Source organism: Vanessa cardui, chromosome 6 (genome assembly GCF_905220365.1).
Source record: "Vanessa cardui chromosome 6, ilVanCard2.1, whole genome shotgun sequence".
Lineage (NCBI taxonomy): Eukaryota > Metazoa > Arthropoda > Insecta > Lepidoptera > Nymphalidae > Vanessa > Vanessa cardui.
The window spans coordinates 7,002,404-7,020,976 of record NC_061128.1 but is presented as its reverse complement, the minus strand read 5'-3'; the positions used below and the strand labels follow the sequence as shown (position 1 = coordinate 7,020,976).

Below are 18,573 nucleotides of genomic sequence, written 5' to 3'. Positions count from 1 at the left end.
AATTCTAAGTCCGTAAATTTTCTTTTTTTCCCTTAATACATTACCTTGCAACTTCGAACATTGTAGTTACGAGTATATATGTATGTATGGTTGCATTTTGCTGGCTGAGTGTATCCAGAATACAGCTGGTGCTACTTTAGGGATGGCGTGCATTTCCCCGGTTAGAGATATCCAATAATAACTGAAATTTTGACGACGTACCTTTCCTTTTCTTTCATTAAGTCCTACTTGCAATCCTAGTTTTTAACGGTTTGATTATCGGTATAATAAAATATATCAATCAGTCAGTCAGTAGCGACTAAGTATTTATTTTCAATTAGATAAATACTATAATTTAAAGTATATTACTATTTTAAAGATATTTTTTAACCTATGTGACTGCTGTCTACTGTGCTAGCATAATTGTTTATATGTGTATTTTTTAAACAACTTTATCACTAATGTAAAAAAAAAGTTTTTTTTTTGTTATTGATAGCGATTTTATAACATTAAGTTAAGATCAAATTGATCATGATGCCGAACTGCACAGAATTACTTTCATTAACCTTTCGAACGCTGCCCACAATACATCTGTTTTGAAAGTTTAAAATGCCAATGTGAAGTGTAATAAGGTGCAAAAATAGAAATTCATTTCATTTAAGAACTGCAATTCTGTATAAAAACCACATATGATTCTGGGTTTGTTTTACATTTATAAATAAATTTTGAAAGTGATTTTAACTTTTTCAATTTTTGTGTTAAGTTTTTTACTGGTGCCGTTTTCTTTGGTCGTAATAATATGTCTTGCTATTTCCTGTAATGGGTTGCAATATTAGTTCTTTAGCTTTATCCTTCTGCAGTTGTATTGTGTAGTTGTAAGTGTCGTTGTTGATACAACATATTTTTATTTTGAATTTCAGTTCAACTCGCACCAATTATCTCAGAGTGGGTAGGCAATAAGTTTTGTAAAATTAAGTCAGGTCACATTCGTCCTCGTTGTGTACTTAACTGTATATACATATATTGACATTTTTGTATAGAAATCCTACACATAAATTATTAGTTAAACGGTACAGGCAAATATTATAAATTTAAAAGATCTTATGACTATTTAATTATCTTAATGTAATAATAAAGAAATAAATATTTAAATAATTACGGTTGGTGTTTAATTAATCAAGTTGTGATCTCGGAATTGATTGAAAACATTGTATTCTTAAAGTCTTAAACTTTTCCATCCTTAAAAACATCACTGTAATATATCTTAACCGCGTTTTAAAATTCACTCAATTAACCTCTAATTTTGGTATGAATGCAATTTGTTGCAGTATACATATATTAGCAAATAACGGGGTTTTTAACATTTGTATTAACTTCGATACAAACTTCCAAATAGTAAAGCATAGATATAATATCTGAAAATTGATAGCAATTAATAATAAATAAGTGTACGAGAGCACTTTTAATTAGTGTAGAATGATTTAATTAATTACTCGCTTGAGTGTATGATTTGTTATTATATTTCTTCCAATGCCTTTTAAAACACTATTTGCTCAATAATAATTATAAAAAAAATAGTATTTTTAGAGCTGTAAGCGTATAGACTGCAGTTATAATATTTTATATTTTAATTTCTTTCGAATCGAAATATAGTAACAAGAATTTAATCATGAACAACACTAGTTGCTCGATCATAATTAAAAAAATGTAATTTTAGAGCCTAAAAATTAAAGTTATAACATTTTATGTTTTTTATTATTTAGTTTCTCCGGAATATAAATTTAGTAACAAGAAATTAGTCATGAATATGTTTAAGTATTAAGCGTACTTTAAATCTACACTAATATAACTCTATCTATTACTTCATATTTTTATGGAGACTTTTCTGACTGATACTCTCTAACTTACCTTTTTTCACTCTCGATTATGTAAAATGGAGGGTGACATTTTATATGCTATAAGTAACGCTTCGGATTCAGCTAGTAATAAATAAATATCAGAGATGTAGACGCATTTTTGCAAAAAAGAACAGTTTATATTTATTGTTATTGGTGACACTGGCTAATAAAATAAAGTTCATTTTTCAATAAAGAATCACAGAATCGAACAACGTCGTATACATTAAAAGTGTTAAAATCCTATTAGTACCTACGTATCTTGAACGTACATATCTTGTATGCATGTTTGCTTTTGTTTTTAATATTAGGTACATTTCCGCCATATTTTTATTAGAAACTTATATAATATATGCATGACGAGACGAGGTCTCACTCTTATACTAATACAAATATTGATTTTAAATTAAAAAACAACATATAAGCATTCCCGATAGCACTCTCGGTAAACTTTTCATTTATTATTTGTTTTACCCAAACTCTTGCATCCAGCAGCGGGAATTTATTTCATTTAGTCAATAAACCAAATGTACATATATCATACTAGTTGTAACCCTCGGTATCCCGCGTTTCAGTGCTATTGTTCAAGTATTTAAGGTATAAAAAAATTGGGTATGTTATATCTTGGGCTACAAGGTTACTTCATATAAAATTTGTTCAAATTCAGTTATAACGTAACAGACAGATAGATGTAGTCATTTTTGCATTATTATATAAATAAATATAATAAAGATATAGCACTTTTTTATGTTAACTGGATGGCCACTTCACTCCACCTGATGGCAAGTAAATGGAGTCCAAATGCAAAGACGACAGTACAGACCGCAAGAATGAGCTGCACTAGTCACCCTCGCCATGCCGGCCCGCAAGATTTCCTCTTTATACCTCATTTGAAGGCACCCAGGTTATAAAAAGAGGGGAATAGGTATGGTGGTCAAGAGTTCCGTTTTTTGGCGGTGCGACAAAGAAAAGAGTTGCCAAATTTCTTTGTGCGCGATGAGATAGATGTCACAGTTAGGCGGTGACACCGCGAGCCAGCACGCGTGGATCTATGAATGAAAGGAGAAGCAGGAATTAGAGAGAATAACTCCTCATACACTCGCCGTAATATAGTCGATATCACTTATGAACTTGTGATATGGAAAATCAAAAGTAAAGACGGTACCACAAACACCCAGAACCCAGACAACATAGAAAACTAATGAACTTTTTCTATATCAACTCGGCCGAAAATCGAACAGAAGACCTCGGAGTGGTGTACCCATGAAATCCGGTGTACATACGACTCGACCACGAAGGTCGTCAAATTATTTAAAGACATTAATTATATTAATATAAGTAAGTATTTCGAACTAAACAGAATCTCTGTGAATATGATATTTTCATACATTTACAGTCAACTCAAGATAAATATAACTCTTCAAGAGTTTTATAAGTCAATTCTCCATCGTACGAGTAAGTTTAGACGCTGCATATACTCTGTGGTTGCAAAACAGATATTTCTTTTTTATGAATAAAATTGTCCGCTTTTATTTTATCATAGTATTTGTTACGTACTAATCATATAATATTGTATAAGTAATATGAATCGGATTTTAAGTTGATTTGGTAAGAGAATGCTGTTAGACGTATATTATTGTCTTCCAAGTATACGCTCAATACGTTAAAAACGTTATTACAACACTACTCCACTGAAAATAAAAGTCACACATAGGTTATGTAATGTCCTGCTTACCTTATTACATCCAGAACTAATATGGTGTCAAAATGTGTATGGAATTCATAATAAACTAAACTAGATTGTTACAAAATACCTCTGGGTCTATCAACTTTTACCAAATGTTTTCTTTATATTTTTGACTTTTGCTTTATAAGAAATGTCACAAAAAATAATAATATATATTTTTTAACGTGACAATGAAAACTTCCTTCTACAAGATTTTCGATATAGATCATGATAATTTGTTATTAATTTTATCATAGTCTGAAACTACGAAACTTACAAAAAATACTTATCCCTATACTTGCTGCCTTTCGAATTTGCCGCCCTAGGGTCCTAGCCTGATCGTAAACCCGCCACTAACCGGTCAAGACTCAGATAATTTTCTATCTTTCAATAGCTCTAATCCCGTCTACATCGGCTAAATCAATACGTAACGTAATAAATTACCTGAATTGACCATTTATTTCTAAAACTGAAGAAGCTGAATTCCATTCAGCTATTAGAAATTCACTAGTTTAAAATTAATAGACGTTTACGCATCTTATATTATTGATTTTGTAATTTTATACTGTTGTTTGTGTTAGTTATATAAAATTGTGATGTTGAAACGATTTGTTGTGACATTCATATGAAATTTGCAAATATTAATATTGGAAGCTAATATAATCTTGTTACGACAGAGTATACATATTTTAATTGGAAATTTATAATCTCTTACTAATTTTAAAGCTATGCCGCGATTGCATCAGTAAATATATTCACTGCAATTTATACTTTTAGCAAAATTATATGAGTATTTAAAATTAAATTATACATATCAAATTCTCTTATTGTTCCTTTCCTGAAACAATTTGTACCTACTTACACTAGGTTTGACGTCACAGAGCCTACTATGTTCATTACATATGTTCATGTATATAACAACGTGATTAAACTTTATGTTTCATGTTTAGAAATCTTATTTATCACTATTTGTATTACCGTCTTAGCAATTATTGTATAAATGTATTTTAAACATTAACATTTTACTTTTGGCCGCCTTTTAACTTCTGCATACTAGTCCCAAAAGATTTTCACTAATGTCAATGGTAATCAATGTATTCGGTTTAGTGACAATAATTTGTATCTTTGTTTACAGAAATATGTTCTATTACTTAAATATTTTTCGCAATTTTGCCAATAAATATTGTTAAAAAGGTACTTAGTTAAATAATGCTGTCTTCTTTTTTCGATTGTGAAATAAATTATAACAGAAAGAGAGCAATTATGTTTAACTAAACATTCGTTTATTATAATGAGGCTTGGTGAAGACGGTGAGTTGTAATTACTATTTCTAATACTAAAATACACTTGAAGTTAAAATCAATCCGATATTAACTTGAGAGTTTATTTTCTGGATTATTGGTTTCATTAGATGGTTTATTGAAATCCAATCTTCAAAATGGCAAAAATTTGTGGAGCGAATATCATATTAATTTTACTGTATATTAAATTTAATATACAATAAAATCAATATAAAACTTCGATCAGTATATTACATTTAACAAGTAATAAAATCATTGATAATACAAAAATATTCTTATCGTTCATCTTTGTTCTTAAAACAAAAATAAATTCTACCCGTTCCAAGATAAACAATATTGAACTCCGGGATAGTTAACGCAACACGACTATAAAATAAATCCTTTAGACCTTCTGAGCTTCTAATTTACACCACGTAAGCATAGAATGAGTTATTTATGAGTTCGAATATCATATGCACTTACTCTAATTATTTCCTAAATAAAACTTACGAATTTTAACAAACTCATAAATAAATTATTATTAGTTACATTTCATTCAGACAACTTTGGTTTTTAAGTGTTTAAAAAAAACCTGCTGATATTTAGTTTGAAAAACGGTCCGAATAATAACGACACATTTTCGAATGATTATTTACTTAATAACGTCAGGAGCGGAACAGTTATATCTACTATAAAAAAACTTACCTGGTGTCCATCTTGACAGGTATCGGTGATAAGTTTAAGGTTATTACGATGTCTTTGTTCTTTCCCCGACGATTCCCAGCCTCGTTTCGCTAACGACTAGGCATACAAGTAGCACGCAGCAAGACAACCGCCTTGCCGTTTGTTTGTAAAACGATTAACACGCTTGCTCCTGCTTCCAAAGTTGACATTGCGCATTTACTGATTTTTTAACCTTGCCGGTAATCAAATTATTTCAGTATATTTGGTTAACTAGATCACTTCACGTTATTTTCAACACATATTCTCTCGTTTTACACTGTTTTTCATAGTTTAAAACAAGATTTTAAATTGAAATTGATTAATCACATATATCGTTTAAGTAATCATTGTATTCCACATATTACTATTTTCTCAAATATTACTTTATATTTATATCAAGCTATTATTTTATGAAACCGCTATGAGTCTCGCGTGTGAAGTTTCAGGAGCGACTGTACGAGACGCGTATTGTCACTTCGCTCGTTCGTAGACGAATGCGCGCTCCGTGAACATCCACCCTACACTAACATTTTTTTCGTGAAAAGGTTACAATCGTCGACACACTAGATGAGTGTTTAAATATATCGTTGTTAACTATTGACAATTATAATGATCGATCTATAAAGATGATTATACATACATCGCACAGAATCAACTGTAAAAAAAACCTACAAATATAAGGTGCCAAGGTAACAACAACATGCGAATTCAGGAAAGGAAAATAACTCCTTATTTCATGACGCGACTAGGGAGCAAATAGGCTGCCTAATGGTAAGCGGTTACCGAAGCCCATAGAAATTGGCGCGTGAGAAATATTTACCATTCCTTAATTCGCCGTCATGCCTGTATTTTTCACTGGCTTACTCATCTTTAAAACCAGAACTCATCTGTGCTAAGTATTGCTGTTTTAAGTTAACTTACCTCAAAAAAATTAATGTTAGTGATGCTACGTATAAAAAAATAAAAAAGTTTAAAGTGTATTGTTCTGCACAAGATTATATAGATTATAATAATGAACTCCGTATAAGTATTCCTTGATTTTGATAATGGAAATATAAAGAATATTATTATATTATGATAATTATTCGACTGAAAAAAAAAATTGAATTTCTCGGTTTCCATGGTCTTAAACAAATAATATATTGATTTGGTTATGTAAACGATTTATAAAGATCTTGATATGAAATTAGATGTCAATATAATTTAACGTTCTAGCTGTTTTAGCCGAAAGAAAACTATTTGTATCATAGTAAAATAATCGCAATGGTTCGTGCTCGTATTTGAACCCATGATCTCAGGTTAAGATTCACCGATTGTAACCACTGCGCTATTTGGATGTTTCTAGAGTTAAAATAAATAGCATATATATATGTAGCTATATACAATCGCGAAGTTTAGTCTTGGATCCATTTAATGCTTAATATCATAAAGCGAATAAGAGTTATACTGTTTTATCATATATAAATGGTCGTATGATAATAGCTTTATGACGTTCCTAGGGACAAATGTTTTAAGATATCGTGTGGGTGGAAAAGTTATTTCCATACTTTTCAAACGCAAATTTATGACCAAGACTGGCTGTTCGCTGCTATCTCCGATGTCTACACTTCTTTCTGACAATATAATATTGCGGGAAATATATAATTTGCATAAACAAAAGAATTTTCATGTTCCAAACATTACGCTTCCGGCTCCTATTTCAATTTTTTATTGAATACACGAATGTTCGTCAATGGCTCGTTAAACAAAAACGAAAATCGTATAACGAAGAGAATACGAGAGAAAATAGTACCGAACTGTTTTGTCTTTGACTATTTCGACGTTGATGTTTTTGACGGCTCGTAGGTTTTTTCACTAAAAAGATAAAAGGAAATAATATTTCTTGCTAAAACAAATGGGTTCATTTGAACACCATGATATTAAAGTACACATACTCTCGCAGATCTAGAAGTCTAGATATAAACTCAGATCCCGAGGTCTTGGGTTCAAACCCCAATTCGGACCTATAAAAAGTATTTGGATTTTTCTATCGATTTTTATGCAGTAGGTACTAGCTGTACCCACGACTTTGTACGCGTTTGAATTAAAAAAAAAAATATTGTAAGCCTAAGTTACCCCTTATTATATCAGTACAGGGCCTCTGTGAGATATGTATTTTGATATAAGAACAATAAACATATTTAGACTTTTTGTTTAGAGTTATCTGCTAGTGAAAGTCCCGTCAAAATCGTTCCAGCCGTTCCAGAGATTAGCTGGAACAAACAGACAGACAGGCAGACAAAAACTGTAAAAATGTTATTTTGGTATATGTACAGTGTATATGTACATACATATGCATTGAGTAAAAAAGACACTCCAATTTTATTATATGTGTAGAAGATAAGCTTAAAAAAAACACGTAAAACCGTTGGTCCTCCGCCTGAACGCTTTTCGCAGTTCCTAAATTATGCGGTGACGAGGTGAGTAAAAGATTGCATCTGTGTGAAATATGTGTACTATAATATATCCTGCGTAGATGTCTGGTCTCATTGGGATCAGTCGCCGTGGCTGAAATCGTTCAGGACTATATTATTACTAATATGAATATCTTTTATATGTTTTACTATTATTCATGAACTGTTAAGATTTTATCACAGCCTTTGACTGGACTTAAAGGCACACGGCTGAAATCAACTTTTTTTTTTAAATTGTTTCGATTCAACGACCTCCGTGGTCGAGTACAACCGAGAAGATTCAGAACAAATGAGATTTATAAAATAGCGAAGGTACTTACTGTCCGTCAACTATTTATACAGAATACCGTCATACGCTTTCATAAATGTTTTCCCTTCCCACCTATGAACACACAACGTCGACGACCAGACATTAAAATTACTAAAACAAGAACTAAATTTGCCCAGCATCAGAATATATATTTAGGAGCTTATCTTTACAAAAGAATAAATAAAAAAAGAGACATTACTCGGTTAAATCGAAATAAACTTAAGATGTATCTACGGAATTTGCTAAGTGGCCTAAGCTATCAGGAAACAGAAAACTATCTTCGTACATGACAAACACACACACACACACACACACACACACACACACACACACACAAACACACACATACACACGCGCGCATGCATGCATATATTAATTATAGGTAGTAAAATTTACTTTACCTCATTAGTTAAAATTTTTTTTTTTTTTGTGTTCCTTTTTCTTCTGTTTTTATTTGTATACTTTTTATTTTGGCATTAAATTTAAATACTGTTAAACTAAAATACTGATTGGGAAGTCACTGGCCCCTAAGATACGGGTTTTCCTAGTTTAGGGGTACAGGGCCTCTGTGAAATATGTACTTGATATGAGAACAATAAATATATTTTGATTTGATTTTGATTTGATTCGAGTGGTGTGTACACCGGTTTTCATGGGTACACCACTCTGAGGTCCCGGGTTCGATTCCCGGCCGAGTCGATGTAGATTACTATTAGTTTTCTATGTTGTCTTGGGTCTGGGTGTTTGTGGTACCGTCGTTACTTCTGATTTCCATAACACAAGTGCTTCAGAAACTTACATTGGGATCAGAGTAATGTATGTGATGTTGTCTCATATTTATTTATTATTTATTTATTTATTAATGGTATTAAAGCATTTCAAGTTCTTACTCAATTACAAGCGTGAAAATTTGATTAACTATTCCTGTATGAGATAGTCCTGCACCATCATAAAAAAATATTATTCAATACAAGATTATAGACACCGATTGATGGAGCTAATACTTCTTGACTTTCAGACATGATATATGTAGATATATAATTATAATTAGCTGTCATAACTTTGTATTTTAAATTGGAAAAGAATAACTTCTGAGTTTCAGTAGAATCTACATTCCGGATAGCAAGTGGTAGCTTTATTTATAATTCTGTTAAATGATGGTTTAAATGTGCTTGTTAAAGCCTGCTTGAACAAAATATATTTTGTATTTTAATTTACGCCCAGCGAAGCGGATGGATATCAGTTGCGTACGTATATTTTTGTTTAATTTAAAACATAAATTGTTCATCTACTGAATTTCCGAGTTTGAAAATATAACGTTAAAATTAAAATACGAACGAGATTTTTGAAATTTTTAGAGGTCAAAATCGATAATTCTCATTTATTTTTCCATACAGTTGAACAGAATCAAATAAGAACAAACTAGTAAAGAATAGTAAACAATAGATGTATCGGTAAAAACATGATAAATAATAATTAATGCACAAAGCAATGGCTATGATAAATCACTGATTGATTTAAAAATTAACCTTAATGCAAATACGATACCGATTTAATTGATATGATGTTTGTATGTGAAATGAATAATTAGGTATTAATTCATGTTTCTCACATTGCTTATATGAAATTATAAATATTAATATGTTAAATTTAATAATAATTCTTCACTTTTATAGTGATAGTTGAAAATGTTTGAGCCGAAGTGGCCCAATGGTTAGAACGCGTGAATCTTAACCGATGATTGCGGGTTGTAACCAAGCAAGCACCACTGAATATTCATGTGCTTAATGTGTGAACATTTGACATTGCGAGGGAACCTGCATGTGTCTTATTTCATAGAAATTCTGCCACATGTGTATTCCATCAACCAACATTGGAACACCGTGGTGGAATATCATACAGACCTTCTCCTCAAAAAGAGAGGAGGCCTTTATCCCAGCAGTGGGAATTTACAGGCTGATGTTGTTGTAAATGTATATAATGTATATTTTGATGGTAGCAAAAAGATCTATCGTGAGATAAAACAAGGTTTCCTAATCTTTTCATTTTATGGAACGATTCAATATTATTTATACCATAGAATGAACATTATCGACAAGATCCCCGAGTGTTTATTAGTATCGTAGCAGACAAATGAAATGGAAAGAAAATATTTAGATAAAAAGGGACCAAAAAAGTTTCTATATCAAAAACAAATAACTGTACACTACATTAATAAACAATTATAAATAACGAAGGCGGCTTTATCTAGACAACCTTTGGGTGTGCCCTATGGTTGACTCGACGTAGAGCCTTTGTTTAGAAGTGTCTACTGTGACATTAACAACATATAATATGTAGGAATACTGGTCCCTTGCTTACTTGTTATGATACGAAGTACGACTACTTTATGAATAAAAAGTAATACAATTTGCAAAATTAACATTCGACCCATTAAAAGCTATAAATAAAAAATTGAAAATATTTTAGAAATTATCTATACTTATAATAAATCTGTAGGGAGGTCAATTCTGTACATGAAATATTTTTACAAAATAACTATCAGGGGGTGATCAGGGGTCGATACTGATAGCAAAAATGCAATCAGTAAAATTTTTGTCTGTTTGTCTGTCTGTCCATATAACCGTTATAGAAACAAAAACTACTCGACGGATTTTAACGAAACTTGGTACAATTATTTTTCATACTCCTGAGCTGGTTATAGTATACTTTTTATCACGCTAAAGTCCATAGGAGCAGAGCAGTAAAGGGAAATGTCTGAAAAACGGGAGAAGTTACCCCATATTTTGAGCTTCCGTCGCGTGTTTAGGCTTAATGGTTAAAGCTACACAGAAATCATGTATTACGGAAATGTTCTCCTTAAAATTATACAAAAAATATCCCATGACAGCCTATGTCTATCTTTTATGGTTGACTCACAATAACACGTGTCAATCCCAATAGCGTAATAGTTCGAAGCTTTCTGATTATATTTGTCTATTCCTACGTTTATAACACTCTCAATCATCCCAAATTACAAAAGTTAACAGTATTAACTATTCCATAAAAAAGAAATCATAGAAATCGGTATAGAAACACCAAAGTTATACATAAAATACGCTAATAATAAAGCTATCGCACGTGAGTACTAAATCTATACTATTATATAAATCTCTAGAGTCTGTCTGTACACTTATTTTTGTCGTAATTCGTCATGTGTTCTTTGACTGACTTAATTTTTACCATTTTTGAAATTTTTGTGTGTCTGTATCTTTATAAAAATTGGCATACAGGAAAAACATGTACTTGCGGAAATCATAGGCTATCTATACATACAAAAGTATATATATATAGCCAAAACGATGTGTTTGTATGTGTGTCATCGATAAACTCAGAAACTATTTGATCGATCATTATGAACATTGGTATGTTTATCTATTATTTTATGGAGAAAGTAATTATATCATCCGTATCATTAAAAATAACCAACAGATGGCCCTTACGAGTATCACGATACACTTATATTCCAATTCCAATTCAATCCAATTCAATTCCAATTCCAAAAGCATAACAACTCACTTAATTTCCTACATATGCCAATAAACATAAAATAATCACAATAATGATAATTGTCATTTTAAAATGAGATTATTATTATGAATTACATATATGTTGTATGGGAAGAAGTGATTAGCTGTTCTGATTATAAGAAAGTAAACAATAATCATTATTGGTAAGTATACTCATAACTCCAATAACATCTTCTTCTCTTTAGTATAAAATGTAAACGTAAGACACATAACCAAAAAAAAAATCAACTTATTTATATAAATAGAAACCACCATGCCATTGAAGAAACAAAAGATCGGAATATCAACAATATATGCGTAGCGTCATCCAAAAGAGCTACGGAAACAACACACCAACAAGAAATACGTTTAGAAACAAATAGAATCCGAATTTCTACTTTAAGAGCTGCCAAAACAGTTAGTCAACGAAATGATCAAGTTCTAGATCTTCGAACAAGCATCTTTAACAAGAGATACTGATAAACCTGACAAGCCCAATGACTGGATGATGAACGATTAAAATAGACTAAGTCAAGAACTAGAACCAATCTCAATAAGTCAGCCTTCAATTACTATAAAGGTTATGATAACAAGATGAATCCCGATGTGATCATTGGTTCAATGAATATAGTATGCCCATATGTCACGCTAAATAAACTGATGTTATATGGTACTCCACTGGTAAAATTTATTTACCACAACTGGTTGAACCACCAGAACCTCTTCTTACCTACGATATGGGAACTATTAAGGAGTCTAAATATTTCCTTCAGTATATTAGAAATTACAATTCATGCTTTTAAATGACATCTTTTGGAGCAACAAATATTGTACAATACAATAATTTCGCGTCTACGTTTAAAGTGTATCATATGATTGGTTCACTTCTTCCAGTATCTAAATAAAATCCCCAATTTCTGGACATTTATTTCACGAACAACGTAGAAAAAGATTGATCTTCGATGCATGTTCAGTACCACAACTAATATAGAAATAATCGCTAAATTTAGGATTATGCCTAAAACTGCTCTAGAAAGTGAAACAAAAAATAATTCAAAGTAATTATCAATGCAGATAGGACGCAGAGTATAAAAGGCGTATTAAAGCTTCCATAGCTCCTGAAGTCACAGCTGTAATTGTCGGTGCAGAAATTACAAAACGAGGTATTGTTATCACTAAGCGACACAAAACCAATCAAGGTGTCGCTGAAAATATCAATCGTTAAATTATTACGATTATCCAATTATGATTATGCGAGCAGAAGATGGATATCATCTCGGACTGTATCAAAGTAATCTCACAACTGACTCTGTGACATCGAAGAGTTAGATTTTTATGCGTATCGTATAATGATTAGAGATAATTAATCTAACCATATTCTGAAGTATCGTCAACTGTTTTAACAATTCATTGTTGACATGTACGCTATTGTTGATGTGTTCGAGAACGAACGATTAAACTACATTCGATGCAACCAATCAAAGCCAAGCCATAGGGTACATTTATTTACGAGATACATACAGATGACAAGGTTGTAAATGTAATAACATCGATATTTGATAGAACCGGATAATAGAGGACGTTTTGGTGTGATACAAACTTTTCTAGACTATAGAAAATTAATTAAAATTTTCATCGGACCAACTTTAAATCGAGATTACAGAAACAAAAACATTCTCATAAATCATATATATGTCCGGATTCAAAAAAAGAAGATATGATCTTGATAAATAAGTTTATGGGTGTTATGACCAATCTGCAGCCTATCGAGAACAACATTGACGAATACTAAATGAAATAATTTTTAAGTATTTGATTAGATCTCGCATGTTTCTTGATAATTTGTACATTTTATTAGTAATTAATTATAAAATTAAAAATTTAAAAAATATTTTTCTACGACTAATGCCCAGCGAAGCGGGCGGGTATAGCTAGTATTACAAATAAAATATTACAATTTTCAACTAATGACAAAGACTACATTTCTTATCATCATTTCGTATGATTTGTAAGAATGAGACGGGTGAACGCCGGTCGCCATATGCGTTTGCCCTTTCTTGCGAGATATACACGATTTGCAGTATTTACTATTTAGTGACACTTACTCGGAGCACGACTCCGGTCATCGATGGTATATATGGCTATTATATATATATGGCTATATATATATCATATGGCTCATTATAATGTAAATCCTATACACACAAAAAATATTCGGTTTCAAGGAGTAACTATACGTACGTAAGAAAAAATAAATGAAACCAATAATGTATTTTATCTAATTTTCTTTAAACCGAAATATTTTATTACCGTCACTGCAGGTTTTTATGTAATTCATACTATTGAGTTTAAATAAATAATAAAAGAAATACCTGTATTCAGCAACAGCTAGCAGATAGTACACGATATATTAATACGTAGTATTATCCGATAGCTGAATTTCACAGCGCGGCGCGACGTTGATACGGAAACTGGGATAAATAAACATACCTACTGTCACGTGTATTGATAGTAATGTATCTATATAAAACGCACACATGACACAAAACTTAATAGGTTCTCAAACATTATGAGCAGTTTGCACTTGACGTAATAACGCTAATGATACCCTAACGAAATGGGAATACCTTTTATACTTCGTATTGTATTTTGTCTAAAGGAACCTGCGAACGAGATACTTCATTTTTTACTTTTGTTAAAAATAGCGATTACCAATCGATATTTTTTTTATTTTATGAAGTATTTCATGTTACGTAATAAACTGGAACGCTGTTATATTCACCTAATTGCGTTGGAACAATTGATTAAGTTAAAAATATTACAAGGTCAATCACTATTGATGGAGGTTATTCTACCGCCAAATAACAGTACTCAGTATTTGTTGTGTTCCGTTTTGTGAGTGAATGGTGAGTGAGCCAGTGTCACTACAGGCACAAGGGACATAACATCTTAGTTCCCAAGGTTGATGTAAAGAATAGTTAATATTTCTTGCAGCATCATTGTCTATGGGTGATGGTGACCACTTACCATCAGGTGGCCCATATGCTCGTCTGACAACCTATACCATAAAATAAGGTGAATTACCCCAGCATTTCTTCAGAATTGCAATATTAAAGAAAATGTCAATCCATATCATTTGTAATTAAAGTAACTATTCGAACATTCGATATTTAAAAGATACATATAAAGTTATTAATTTGATATCATTTAATTCATAGAAAATATATTTTATTGGTTTCCTTTTTCGGTTACTCCGAAAAATGTCATAGAAAGAAACGGCATAAAAACATATAAGTACATAATTTTTTAAAATAAACATAGGTTATTCGAATAATGTATATGAGTATTAATATTAAAATTAATTAGGTCAACGTAGTCAGAGTGGAAATTGTCGGTACGAGCACTTTTCTGGCGAATGCTGATAAAACTGTAGCTAAGTATACAAACTACAGTGAAAACTTTGCAAGCAGATTTGTAGACCTCAGAAATGTGTAGAGGGGATTCTGAGATCTGTCACTTCTGTAAATAACTTCAAAGAATTGAAAGCTAACAGTAATGAGATTCTGTAAAAATCACTTCGTTTTTCACTCGTGAAATGTGAGTGACTGACTTAAAACCGTCATTTTGATACGTGTTCGTTTACGTGTGATCCTATAATCTTTATAAGCATAGTCAATAACGCCAATCACATTCATATATATTTTATTACGCGCTCGTATTCTGAGTTTAATTTCGAGATTTTTCTTAGAATAACTCCAATATTTAAAAAATTGAATGACTTGATTTGAATGAAGTAGATATGAGCCGTCAATGCAATTATATCAAGTAGGTACTTTGGAACATGGCATTAACAATGTGCTGAAAAATTATAAAGAATATTTAAAAATACGGTGAAAGTGAATATTTTTTTCATTTATATATTCGCGGATAAGCTATTTGGGTATAAGTGCTCAAATCGTTGGATGGGTTGATCATGATAGTATTATTGTTTTTATCATTTACTATTATAGTCGCGGGCGTTCAAATAAACGGCACAAAGGTATACAAGTGCACCTTAAATATTTAATTTAAATGGAAACGTCCTTTGTATTTCCAGTTGAATTCGAAAATTATATTGTTTTTGTGCACTTCTACTGTATCGCTATCACTACATAGTATAAAACAAACTCGCTTTCTCTGTCCCTATGTCCCTTTGTATGCTTAAATCTTTAAAACAACGAACGGATTTTGATGCGGTTTTTTTAATAGATAGATTGATTCGAGAGATAGGCTTTTGTATATAATACACGGGCAATATAGTAAAGAAACGGTGATAATTTTAGAAGTTTGTAATGTGATGTCTTAAATAAATAAATTCTGTAGTATATTTAGTGTTAGTATTGTACCTGTGTGAAACCAGGGAGGGTCGCTAGTTCATAGATAATATAAAAATATCGAGCTACATCAAATAAAAATAAAAAACCATGTTAATATCCCGTTTTAAATACTTGCAGCAATATATATTGTTACTAAATATATATACGTTACTTTTTTTAATGTCATATTAAATTTATCACTTTTAAATTTGTATGACATTTAAAATATTTATTAAAATTTATTATTACAGATATGAGCAAACGAGATTATTAAGTCTGGAGAGAATCGGAAACTATCGGAACTACTGTTTGCTACATAAAATATTTAAAATTCAGGTCCTAATTTATATAAAGCTCATTCTTCATTCTTTTAATAAAGCTATCTGTTAGCCTGTGTCCTAAAATGTTAACCGTTCACTCGTATACTCGTAGCTTCAAATCGAAATATTGATTTCCGTTAATGTTGAAAAATATACTATTTCTTTTTTTATTTCTAAAAAAAGAATTATTTTGATATACGTGATAGTTATCACCTTATGATATTCAATAATATTTTTCTGCAGATTTAATGCTGATCATTATTGAAGACGCTTTCTGATGCTGAAGCAATTTCTTTACATGTTTGCATTGTATATACATGTATTAACATGACATTTTAGCTAATATCAGTTTGTAAAGTTAAATAAAAGCATTGCTTACAGAATTCTCTAGTGGCGACCACGGACCGACAGACGCAGCGTGGGTAGGCACAAGGTGACAAACAAACAAAACTAAATAGCTAGCCCAAAATTAATTTTATTGTACCGTATATATTCCCTAGAACCGTATTGCGCTTTTTAAACCATCTCGACTCAAAACAAAAGCTTTTGTACCAAAATCCAACATACCCCGCTTTAATAGAATAGGTATGTAAATGAATAGACATTTATATTGATTCATGATAGACGTTTCGTTAATTAATTATAATTTACCTTAGATTACATTATTACCGATACACCGTCGTTTATTAAATTACGAGTAGTATTTCGGTTACTAATTTAAAGCATGTAGTAATTACGTAATTTTAGTTAAAATATATACATACGTTTATGTCTTGATAAGATTTATATGACTTTTGTTTATGAGCACGCAGGTTTTGTCACGCACAGTTTGTGCCTTTACACAGGGTGCATAATACCTTAGTTTCTCATATTGGTGGTGCGATTACGATGTAAATAATCTATATAATTATAATTATTATAAATGTGAAAGTAACTCTGTCTCTCTGTCGCTCCTTCACAACCAAATCGCTGAAATGAATTTGATGAAATTTGTTATGAGGCAAACTTGAACTCCAAGAAGAACATAAGCTAGATTTTTTGGCTACTTTCTTTGCCTAACACATGACAACCAACACCCTACAACGCGAGCAAACCCGCGGGTGACTATTAGTGGTAAATATTTCTCACAGCGCTAATGTCTATTAGGAGTGTGGATAACTTACCACAAGAAGGCCAATAAGTTTACCATAAAAAAATTGGTACACATATTTTGTTATTTTAGGTGTTGGAATAATACAAAAACTCTCCTCACAATCAATACTTTATCTCTCCTGAAGTGGTTTACGATCCTTCCAATTCGACGATTAAAGTAAGAATGACCACTTCTAGGCTTACTCCTAGTATTTAATGTTTACACGCCCCTCCTTCGACTGTAGCAACATCCGGTTTCGATCCATTTTAAAAAACAATTTAGTCAAAACCGGATGTTGACAATCAACGCAAATTGTAACAACTATTTAAATCGAATTATTTATGCTGATAATACTTTAATACATTAAAACAATAAAATATGATCATATTAAAATAAATATGCTAACATAGGTGAATGAATTATTGTTCAAGATGCACTTATTAACGCGTTCCCCACAAACCTGAATAAATTTATAAAAATAAAGCCTAAATAAATTACATTCACCACAATAATACTTTAAGCCTGACGTTCGGAATAGTGAATCATGAAAGGATAAATTATGGGAGGGATAAGTGCGTATGTTGATTTGCTAATAGAATATTTGAAGTCAACTTTATCTGAATACATTACTTGCTTAGAGAAATGAGATTTAATATTGGTTTGTAACATCAATATTTTGAATTAGTGTAATAAATTAAATAAAAAACAATAAATAGGTTTACAAAAATGCGGACTTATCCCAATGAGAAATCATTCCCAGTCAACCTTTGAGGCACTAAGAGGAGAATAAATTGAATTGGTAGATGAAAAGTGAACAAACTTAAAATAGAAAAATTAAATGAAACAATAATA

The 18,573-nt window shown here is 31.1% G+C and overlaps 1 protein-coding gene across 1 annotated transcript in view; it reads right to left on the bottom strand.

The window, feature by feature from the left end:
* LOC124530372 (RYamide receptor-like) overlaps positions 1-6,103 on the bottom strand; it is a 57,125-nt gene extending 51,022 nt beyond the window's left edge. The window contains exon 1 of the mRNA XM_047104522.1: positions 5,586-6,103. Within this exon, the coding sequence (XP_046960478.1) occupies positions 5,586-5,596 (11 nt within the window). The 5' untranslated portion in view covers positions 5,597-6,103. The remainder of the gene's footprint in view (positions 1-5,585) is intronic.
* Positions 6,104-18,573: the final 12,470 nt, after the last annotated feature.